The sequence below is a fragment of the Myotis davidii genome, unplaced genomic scaffold, assembly GCF_000327345.1.
Source record: "Myotis davidii unplaced genomic scaffold, ASM32734v1 scaffold496, whole genome shotgun sequence".
In the NCBI taxonomy this organism is placed as follows: domain Eukaryota; kingdom Metazoa; phylum Chordata; class Mammalia; order Chiroptera; family Vespertilionidae; genus Myotis; species Myotis davidii.
In genome coordinates, this window is record NW_006289398.1 from 4532663 (window position 1) to 4544109 (window position 11447).

The 11447-nt window shown below is 47.6% G+C and overlaps 1 protein-coding gene across 1 annotated transcript in view; it reads left to right on the forward strand.

Annotated features, from left to right (window-relative positions):
• Positions 1 to 11447, forward strand: part of PARP8 (poly(ADP-ribose) polymerase family member 8) — a 203191-nt gene that overhangs the window by 161651 nt on the left and 30093 nt on the right. The window contains exons 9-12 of the mRNA XM_006761802.2: positions 1140 to 1200; positions 1623 to 1713; positions 8233 to 8299; positions 10727 to 10852. Coding sequence (XP_006761865.2) covers positions 1140 to 1200; positions 1623 to 1713; positions 8233 to 8299; positions 10727 to 10852 — 345 coding nt within the window. The remainder of the gene's footprint in view (positions 1 to 1139; positions 1201 to 1622; positions 1714 to 8232; positions 8300 to 10726; positions 10853 to 11447) is intronic.

An 11447-nucleotide genomic window follows, 5' to 3' on the forward strand; every position in this document is an offset into this window, starting at 1 on the left:
AAGGTGAGCAACATATTAAGAACAGTATGCCATATATGCCAGGTCCCTTGAAACAGCAAGGATGGACCAGCTCCCGGCACTTGTGGGAAGGCGATGGTGAGGCCCTAATAGGATCCTCCCTTACTGTCCCCCCTGGTTTCCAACACAAAAGATAGGTGATTGAATATTGAGCTGATGAAGCACCTGCATAAATGAATAGGACACACGTGTTCAAGTCCCAGCTCCGTGCAGAGTGAGGGGGTCCGGCCGGCTCCATCACTTGGGGCCGCGGTTAGAGCATCTGGGAGTGAGTGCATGTGATCACGTGCGTGTGAGGTCCTGAGAGCACTTCTGGCCCAAAGCGCTCTCTAGGACCTGACCATTAACTTCTGTCATTTCTGCTCTCTTTCTAGCTGGCTCTCTTTATAGCTGGGTGCAACATGTGTAACCAGAATTTTATAAAAATATAAAACATAGAGACTAGTATATACGGGGAATAGAAAAACCATTGTTTTTATACTCTTTTGTTAACTTAAAAATATACGCTGGCTTGTGTCTCTCCCTGGGCTGGAAAGAAGTTGGTCTTCGTAACAGCTTAGTGTGGCACACACCTGTTCTTTCTTGTTTTAATGTTGATGTGTCAGACTTCCAGAGCTGCCTGTGAGAACAGTGACAGTGACACGGCAGACACCTCGACCGGTTTCAGGGCCACTGGTGTCTAACACGGAAGGAAAGTTCCTAGACACGTTACTGGGGCAGTAAACTCCACCCCCCGCCCCCCGCCCCACCTGTCAGAAACTCCTTTCTGTCCCTAGAAGCAGATCTGCGCTCTTGGGGAGCACAGTGAGAGAGACGAGCCAGGTGGGAAGACTTTAACTTGCTCCAGAGAACAGGGGCGTTCGAACCTGTGAACCAAACAGCTCTTGGATTGACACACGCACGTTCTGGCGGCCAACGGTGGAAAGTTGTCTAGATGGATCCAGTAGGTCTAGGAGAGGCGGTCCAACCACATGGAGTCAGTTAATTCAGGTTCACAGGCATGTCCGAGCTCTCTGGACGTCAGGGGCAAGAGCTCATGATTAATTTTTTAATATAAAATAACCTAGGACACCCCGTCTTTTAAGGAAATTGAAAATATTGACGTTAATCTCTGCTTCCAGGGAGTATGGAGCCATTGACGACGTAGATATTGATCTGCATGTCGATGTCAGCTTTCTTGATGTAAGTATCAATTCATGCAACGTGACCGCTACCTTTAAAAAATGCTTATTTTTATGGGAGGAAATCTAATTTTTGCTATAATGCTATTAGTAATGAATTGGCTTTTTCAGAGCGATTTATGAAAAAATGCTATGACTGGTTGAAGAAACAGAATATATATATAAATATCCTCTGAAATTTGCAGTCTCTTAGTACAGTACTTCAGTATTTCTTAAGTTTTCATTTTTATTTTCATGTGAAAAGGCAAAGATTAAAAGTACGTTGGTTTTCTTTTCACAAACCGTAGGTTTTACGATAATTTGTAGGCCTTAATGATTTATGCATTTCTTCAAAATAAGTTAAAAATATTTTTTTAATTGGGAAAATACGTCTAGGCTCTACAAGACGACTAATTCATCTTTAAAATATATTTATTTGCACAGGAGGAGATTGCTGTGGCTTGGGAAGTGATTCGAACAGAACCTATAATTGTCCGACTACACTGCTCACTTACACAGTATTTAAATGGCCCAGGTTGACTTTATTTCTCTATTATTTTGAGTATTTAGTTGTGCGTTGTGCATTGAACAAGATGACGGTGCATTTGGTAATTCTGAGAGTAACTGCAGCTATCTTGATAATGACATTTAAGTACACTTGCATCCTGACAAAGATGGTTGACCGCCAGTGTGACTACTAGAAAGAGAAGCATGTACCATTTAGTTGTATAGATTTCAGGAGTTGACAGGCGTCTGTGAAATAAGCACATTAGTGCCGAAAAGAGAACTTTGCGTACAGGGGAAGCTCACATTCTGTCTCTGATCCTGAGATTTAATGTTAATGTACGTTTCTCTCACCTCTGAATCCTGATGAATTCAGCCTCAGTGTGACATATTTCTGGTTTTGAAAATGGAGATCATCATAATAGTTTTTGTACTGTGGTCCCTTAACCGATGACTTTGCTGTATCTCAACTGACAGCTGTTTGGGACAAAGGACCCTGCTATAAATCTTTGCGAGACTTACTGGATTAAATTCCTTTTTCCCCGCCTACTAACTTAGGCACGCCTGCACACACACACACACACACACACACACACACACACACACCAGTTCTCTGCTGCTGCCTGACAAACCACTCCAAATGTAGTGGCTTAAAACAGCTCCTCTCTCACCATTCTCAGGGCTCAGCAGGGCAGCCCCTGCTTGGAGTCCCCCAGGGTTTGCAGTCAGATAGATGGTGGGTGAGGCCCGTGTCATCCAAGGCTCCACTAGGCTGGATGCTCAGGACAATGGCCTTTCAGATACGTAGCCATTGTCGCAGGTGTCCCCGCGGAGCTCAGCTGGGGCTCCTGACTGGAGAGTCTACCTTGCCTGTGATTCTTCATGGGGGCGGGTCTTCCTGTAGCCCAGCGGTTCTCAACCTGTGGGTCGCGACCCCTTTGGCGGTCGAATGACCCTTTCACAGGGGTCGCCTAAGACCACCCTGCATATCAGATATTTACATGACGATTCATCACAGTAGCAACATGACAGTTATGAAGTAGCAACGAAAATACTTTTATGGTTGGGTCACACCATGAGGAATTGTATTTAAAGGGCCAGAAGGTTGAGAACCACTGCTGTAGCCTGATAACGGGTCCAGCGCAAGTGATTCAAGGGACACCTGGCCAGAAGCCCGGTGGATCTTCCTCTGTTCTCTCAGAGGAAGAGCCCTCCCAGAGCCCAGGGCCAGGGCGGAGATGGCCGCTGGCCAGGCTGCGCTGTGGCCTCTGCACTGTTTCCCTCAGGCACGGCCGGGACCTCACACCTCCTGTTCCTTTTCACGTAAGAAAGGAAGCCGCCCTTTCCAGCTGACGCAGTACACAGGAGAGCTCTCTTTCTGAAAATGCTTCCATAGTCACCTCTTTCCTCTAAAAAAAATATTTTTCTTGGTTTCAGAGAGGAAGGGAGAAGGAGAGAGAGAGAAATATCAGTGATGAGAGAGAATCATTGATCGGCTGCCTCTGGCACGCCCCCCCACTTGGGAATGGAGTCTGCAACCTGGGAATGTGCCCTGACCTGGAATCGAACTGTGACCTCCTGGTTCATAGGCCTCCATTCAGTCACTGAGCCACACTGGCCGGGCTGGTCACTTCTTTTCCATATTTGTATGACGTATTCTACTTAAGGAATCCTCAATACAAGTCACAGAGTAAGTTATATAACTTAATGTTAGGCAAAGACAAATAGATGTTTTTTCATTTTGTTTACTTCAAATATATATAAAGGTAATAAAGAAGAAAAATGATTACTCATAATCCTGCTACGCTGAGAAAACTGTAAATAGTTTGTTTTCCGTACCTGCCTGGTTGGCTTGCATAAATCGTCATTGAGTCATTAAGGAGTTATGCATCGTCATGTCCTGAGCCTCTGCTCCAGTCATTAAACCTTCCAAACCGGGGTGATTTGTGGGATCTGCGCAGTGTTCCAGCCAGTCGCTGTGTTCTCCTTTCTTTTTTAAAAAAATATTTTATTGATTTTTTACAGAGAGGAAGGGAGAGGGATAGAGAGTTAGAAACATCGATGAGAGAGAAACATCGATCAGCTGCCTCCTGCACACTCCCTACTGGAGATGTGCCTGCAACCAAGGCACATGCCCTTGAGCGGAATCGAACCTGGGACCCTTGAGTCCACAGGCCGACGCTCTGTCCACTGAGCCACACCGGTTAGGGCGTGTTCTGCTTTCTTTAGCGATTGAAATGCACCACTTAGTTTTACTCCGATGGTGGTGAAAGGAAGAGAAGCCCTTGTCAGAGTGTGTTTGGTTCCGAGTTATCGGGTCAGAGCGTGTTTGGATCCGAGTTACGGGGTCAGAGTGTGTTTGGTTCCGAGTTATCGGGTCAGAGCGTGTTTGGATCCGAGTTATCGGGTCAGAGCGTGTTTGGTTCTGAGTTATCGGGCTCAGAGCGTGTTTGGTTCTGAGTTATTGGGCTCAGAGCATGTTTGGTTCCGAGTTATCGGGCTCAGAGCGTGTTTGGTTCCGAGTTACCAGGTTAGGAACAAAACTGGGTCAGTTCACCTGTTCCCCCAACTCCATGCTGAGAGGAGAACGAGCGTGCCTTTATGTGATCTTACTGCCGCTGCTCATTTTTAATATAATCTTCGATTCCAGGCAGGATTTCCCTTCACATTATCTCTTTAAAGACTTGCCACGATTGCCTGGTTTTATTAATATTGTAACGATTATATGTCAGTTCATGTTTAGGTGGTTTTACCCTTCAGTGTCCCTTACTTAGTGTCAGAACTCCTCCATCATTTAATTTTTTCGTCTCTGTTAGTTGATTTACATATTTAATCATTTGTAAACCAACGGAACATGAGGGTTATGCTTTGTCTTTTCATACCTGAGAACGACCCCTTGTCTTGTGAACAAGACCAGCTTGACCAAGTATAACCTTATGGGGTCCTAATAGTTCCCCCCAAAAGCAAAAAAGCCCTAGAAAAAATGATGCTAGTTTCTATCTGAAAGTGTTTGAATTGTTTCTTTGTAAGAAAACTCTTTTGGTTTTGTTTGTGTTTGTTATATGTATTTACTGGGCTATTTTTTCTCTTCATATGGTTTTCAAATTGATAGACTCAAATCACCTGAACAACTTTGATGAAGTTCTTGGCTGTTTCTCCGCTATCTGCTCGCCCTGATGAGCGTAGACGGGTCTGACGCCTCTCTCTTCCATGCTTTCATCATCTGTCTTAGTCCTTCATCCTTCACCCTGAGAATTTATAACTTTATTTCACTCAGTGAATGTTTTCATGATTCAGCCTTTGATTGAGTGTCCCATCTGTTTTTAATTTGACTCCCATCCTTACCGATCCTGTTCCCTCTTTCCCATTAATCGCATCCATTTTATTTATGCAACGTTACCCTGAATGTTGTTGGGAGCATAAATCATGAGTCTTCCCAGATTGATGATTTTATTTCCGGAGATGGGGTTTTGCTTTGCTCAGTGTTGAAGCAGTTGTTGAAATGCACTTCCTTCAGAAATTAGTGTGATTTGGGCCTAATTTCTTCCATTAAGAAGACGGAAGAGAGAATCCACGCTCCCTGTCCTGTGGGTGCACGAGCTCTGACAGTGGAGGGGCTGTGCCTCTCTCTGTTGATGCCGCCCCCCCGCCCCCCGCCCCCCTGCTCCCTGGCGTCTTCAGGCTTCGCTGCTGACCGCTCACCTGGGCTTCCCCATCAGACACAGAACCGCTGTCTCCCCCTGGATCCCACCTGTGCCCGCCCTTCGGTGTGATGGACGTGGGATGCCTGGGCCCAGTGTCCTTGCCTCAGGCTGGAGAACTGCGTGGTGTGGTTTGTGCTCCAGCGTTACCCACAGGCCAGGCCCAAGCTGAGACTCGACCCTCTTCCTGCCTTCCTCCCCCTCCTCCCCCCACTCCCCCTCCTCCTCCTCTTCCCCCTCCTCCCACCCCCTATTGGCTTCTCTCCTGGGAGCAATGCCATAGGGAACTCCTTACCCCCAAGTCTCCGCTCAGGGTCTCCATGGGGGTCACGGGGAAGGAAGAGGTCAGCATCTGCTTTGGGAGGAACCTGCCAGCCCAGCCTTCGGGGCTCTGCCCTGGGCACATGGCTCCGCCCTCCACCGGCCCCTTTTTCCGAGATGTGTTCGCGGTGGTCCGCCTTAGCTTCCTCTTCTTTCAGAGAATGAGGTCAAATAGAACATGGGTCCATTCGTTCTATTTGTAGGAAAATTCTGGAAGCATCTCACACGGGGTGGCGTTACTCCAGGCTTCTGCTCCTGTGCTGGTTTCCTAATGGTTAGGGCGAGGCGGGTGCAGGCGGGGGCTTACATTGCCCTGGGACCAGCACATTTCCCCAGAGGCATTCTCCCTGAGGGGCAACATGATTTAAAACGGGCATTAATGTGAAATACAGGACATCAGCAAGAGGCAGTGATACTAAAAAGGAACATAGAGCTTACCATTCCAGAAAAACAATTAGGTTTCATTTCACTTTATGACTTGGGTTATTGCAGAAAAATAAAAAAGCGAGGAAGTATCGCTTGGCTGTTTTGTATTGTGTCTTTGAGGGTTTCGGCATTTAGAGTAAAATGAGCTGGCAGGAAAGGTAGGGCCGATCCGAGGTGTAGGCTGACCTAGTTCAGAATCCCTTTTGAAAAGCGTGTATCCTCAGGCTCTGGGAAGGTATGAATAATACCCGTGTGAGCTCCTCTGATGCTGTATCTGGGAGTGAACAGGAATGAGGAGAACTGAAGAGGTGCACTTCCTTGAAATCAAAAATAAGGATTATTTTCATTGTGCATAGGGAAATGCACTGTAAAAAGACGCTAGTGTTATGGTTTCTATACTGCTGTATGTTTTTTCCAGAATTGCTGGAGTATAAGTCTAGTTTCTGACCTTAAGGATAAGGAAGCTTTTACTTTAAAGAGGTAAACAATTAACTTGAAAATGTTTTTCTGTGCAAATCATTCTTTTTTTTTTTGGTGCCTCTTGTGTTTACATGATCAAGGTATTAGAATAATTCCCACGTATCTTAAGCAGCCCTTCCCAACCAAAATTATAAGAGACAAGGAGAAATTGAATGACTTGCACTTTTTTTTAAATATTGAAAGCACTTTATGGGTTTTATCTGTGAAATGATGCTGGGGTCCAACCCCAGCAGGTCCAGGGGTTCCCCATAGGCGTGGACGGAGTCAGCGAAGAAGGAATGACACGGAGACAGCGTTCAGTTGATCAGCAGCCTAGCCAGGATCTCTAGCCAAGTTCTGGTCAGGATCTCCAGCAAAGTTCTGTAGCCAGGTTCTGTAGCCATGTTCCCTCGCTAGGTTCTCCAGCCAGGTTCTGTCCAGGTTCTCCAGCCAGGTTCAGTCACCAGGTTCTAGTCAGGTTCTCTTGCCATGTTCTATCCAGGTTCTGTAACCAGGTTCTGTCTTTAGGTTCTTCAACCAGGGTCTCTCGATAGGTTCTGTCTCTAGGTTCTGTTGCCTGTTGTCTTGTTACATCTGTATTTATACCAGTTGATTCCAATCCTATCCCACCTGGCACTTAGTTAAGAGGTTTTATTCCCTCCCTAACTTCAGGGGAAAATCCCTACCTGGGGAAACAACCTTTCTCAGAGAGGTGACCTTGGTTAAAACACAGCGCCAAGAAGGTGAGCAAACATATTAAGAACAGTATGTCATATACACCAGGTCCCTTGAAACAGCAAGGATGGACCGGATCCCGGCAAAATACTCTTTAAAACCATTGAATGATGGGTGGTGGGTGACTTTTCTGAGAGGTTATTAATTTCATACACACAGTTATTAACACACAGAATTGCGTGTATCTGGTAAAAATATGAAGCCCATGACAGGGCCTGCAGTGAACAGAAGTCGCCTGTGCCTTACTCTCACGCTCCGTTATTTCATTCTAGAAAAAAGTGTACGTATAACCCTGGCGGGTGGCTCAGTTGGTTGGAGCATCATCCACATACAAAAAGGTGGCCGGTTCAGTTCCTGGTCAGGGCACACATCTCAGCTGTGGGTTCAACCCCTGGTAGGGGTGCCTAAAAGAGGAAACCGACTGGTGTTTCTCTTCCACATTGATCTCTCTGTCTGTTTATCTCTATCTCCTTTCCTCTCTCTCTAAAAATTAATAAAAACATATTTTTGGGTGAAGATATAATAAAAAGGTGTATGTACCTCTCTCTTCCACTGAAATAATAGTGTTCACTGTCCTACACATTGCTATTTACAATCAATATGTTTTTTTGAAGATCATTCTTCATTATTATACGCATTATACATTTACATATACACATATTATACCTTAGTATATAGCATAATGATCAAGAATGATCAAGGTATCTATATAGAAAGCATCAAAGAGATGGATAGCACTGTGTGCCCTATTTTTAAATGTGTCTATTACATGTTATGTAATGTGTACACATGTATGTATCCAGCATTTCTTACATGTACACACACACACGGAGTTACATCTATAACTTCCCAGTGTCCTGGCTGGTTGACTTTCGCCTTCACGTTGTGACTGATGTTTCTCTTTTCAGTGCCCACTGTCGATGTCTTTCAGATTTCCACCAAAGAGCGCTTCGGATTGGGGCACCAGCTGAGAAAGTGAGTTTTCCACGGAGGAGACTCCGTGCCTGTTCAGGGGACTTGCCTTTTGCCCTCCTCCACCCAGCCCCGACCCCCCCTCACCCAGGCCTTCACCGCACTATTTTCTGTGTCCATGGGCAATGCATATAAGTATGTAAGTTCTTTGGTTTAGATCTTGTCGCAATCTTGGATTAAAAAAACCTTCAAAACTTAAGTGTGAAATGAAAGGCGGGTTCTCACCTGCTCATCGCTGCCCCCGTGTGTTCAGTAAGCGCTCTACCCCGGGCACCTGGGGAGGAGCTGCCCGCGATGCTGGAGCTGAGTGGGCACTAGGTTGGCAGAGCGATGCTGGAACCCGGCTCCTCCCGCTGCTCCCCAGGTGGCTCTGATAATGCTATTGCATTGAGTCTTCCCTTGTCCTGAGCTTGGGGGTGAATTTACTATGAATTGGAATTACGCACCGGTGGCCACGGGTTTACACCTTCTTTTCTCGCTACCTCTACAGCTGAAAAGACCCCAAATCCTTCCTCCGGCCCGCGGCAGCCTGAGCTGACCTCAGCTAGCTGGCAGGCCAGGGTGGGGCAGTGGGTCTGAGTGCTGTACGTTCTGGTCAGCTGAGTTAGTTGGGTAAGATCTGAAGGGCAGTGAGAAATTCCGATTGGCTTAGTGCCAAGAGCCACACCTGTCTTTTTGAACATCACACGCTCACATATGTCAGTTCGTGTTTGAAAACGCAGGTGCGGTCCCTCTGCCGTTTCATTACCCAGGCTCACGAGCGGATGTTGTTTCCTCACTTTATTTGTGACCATGTGCAATAATAGCCCCTTTCTGCGGGTGTCCTGAGAATTAAAGAGAAAATACCTGCATTTGAGGCTCATATTTTACTTCCTGGAATATTGTCAATTATAAACAAATAATGGTACCATTTCCTGTTGCCAAGCAGCCTGTGCTACGAATCACCGAAAAGCACGTGAACAACAAGCAATGCCGAATTGACCTGAAGGGCAAAGTGTTTCGGTTGTTGCTCACATAACGTTTCACTGTCGAGGTTCCTTCTACGTGAATATCCGCCCTGAAGGACCCACTGCCCCCGGGGATGGGCACAGAGAGGGTGCTGTGGGCCCTTCTCCGGAACAGTGCCGCCCACGCCCACCGGGTGCAGTCCTTCCTGCGGGGCAGGGCAGGGGATCCTGCTCAAATGCGCTGAGATCAGTGACCAAATTCCCGCCTCATGATGGTCACTTGGGTTTTTTAAAAACCCACCATGTTTACAGGTGGAGTGAGCGGTGCTGACGGTGACAGGGGCTGACTTCGGGTTCCTCCGGGAGTCCGCTTCGCCGGCTTGGTTTATTACTGGGGACCCGGCAGTTCTGGTTTTTACTTCCCATAAAGAAAACCACATGAGCAAATCCAGCAAAGAGAAATGGACGTTGCTCCTACCTTAATAAATAAAATTGTAACTGTTAACAAAAGATTTTTCAAACTGCTTCCTGGCAACAACAAAATAACTCAGATTCCCTCAGCCTGGCCTGCGCCCTCTTGCAATGTGGGACCCCTCAGGGGCTGTAGCTGTGTGCCAAGTGGCAGGCGGCCTGGGAGGAGCCTGAGCGGGGGCGGGCGCCGCGCTGCTGATGCTCATCCTGGCTCAGGGTGCCTGCCACCCCCGCTTGGCAGCTCCGCTGCACAGTCCAGAGAGGCCCCCGCCACAGCTGCACTCACCAGCTGTGAGCCCAGCTTCTGGCTGAGCGGTGCTCCCCACCCTGGGAGCACACTGACTACCAGGGGCAGCTGCTGTGTTGAGCGTCTGCCCCCTGGTGGTCAGTACACGTCACAGTGACTGATCATTTGAGTCATTCCAAATGACCAGAATGACAGGTTGACAGGTTGCTATGACGCACACTGACCACCTGGGGGCAGATGCTCAATGCCGGTTGCTATGACGCACACTGACCACATGGGGGCAGATGCTCAATGCCAGAGCTGTCTCCTGGTGGTCAGTGCACTCTCCCGCAGCCAACCTCCCATGGCCGGCCAACCTCCCGTGGCCCCTCCCTCCCATGGCCCCTCCCTCTTATCAGTTCTTCTCCCGCAGCCCCGATTGGCCCCGATCGCTGGCCAGGCTGAGGGACCTCACCCGTGCACTAATTCGTGCACCGTGCCTCTAGTAGTCTTTATAAATCTCTATGTATCCTCCTTTTATCAGTTCTTCTGTCATTTATATTTTTTAATTTTATCACAGTAATTTATTAATAATTCATAAAATCATAAAAATTTCTGTAGGATGCTTTTTACATACAAAAACATCTTGTGTGATTCTAACATGACATCTCCCCAGTCACTACTGTGTGTCTGTTTCCCTTTGGTAAACGCATTCTCTACATAATTAATACCCAGGTCTCGTCGTCAGTGGCCTGGGCACGTGGTAACAGACTCTTTGGTTGACAGGATCATGCAGACCTTCGTCACCCAGCAGTGGAAGCAGAGCAAAGACAAACCCAGCTGCCTGCACGGCAAGAAGCTGTCGGAGAGGAAGGTGAAGTCCCCCCTGCACTTGTTTTCTACCCTGCGCAGGTGGGTACCGCGCCCTGCCCGGGGCGAAGGGCTGGGCTGGCCGCTCTGAGACTCAGCTCCCAGCGTCCTTTCTGTTCTCTCTCTTGACACTTCCAAGAACCGGCCAGGCACACAGATATCCATCAGAGTTTTGTTTGTTTGTTTCTTTTTTAAAAATATATTTCTTTATTGATTTCAGAGAGGAAGGGAGAAGGAGAGAGAGATAGAAACATCAATGATGAGAGCGAATCATTGATTTGCTGCCTCCTGCTCACCCCCCACTGGGGATCCAACCTGCAACCCAGGCATGTGCCCTTGGCCGGAATCGAACCTGGGACCCATCGGTCTGCAGGCTGACGCTCTATCCACTGAGCCAAGCCGGCTAGGGCCAGAGTTTTGTTTCTTAAATGGACTCAGATTGCATCCGTGGCTTTGTAGTCGCAGTTTCCTCCACCTGCAGTAGCTCCGTGTAGGGCTCTGGGATAAGTAGGAGAGGGAAGTCCTGGTAACCTGGTTTGCTTTTCAGGGAAAACACATTCCAGTTCCTGTGGTCCTTCCACACGCTCTTGGTTTCATCTGTGGCTGGGCGGGCTGTGTGGTGGGGGCTGTGTGGTAG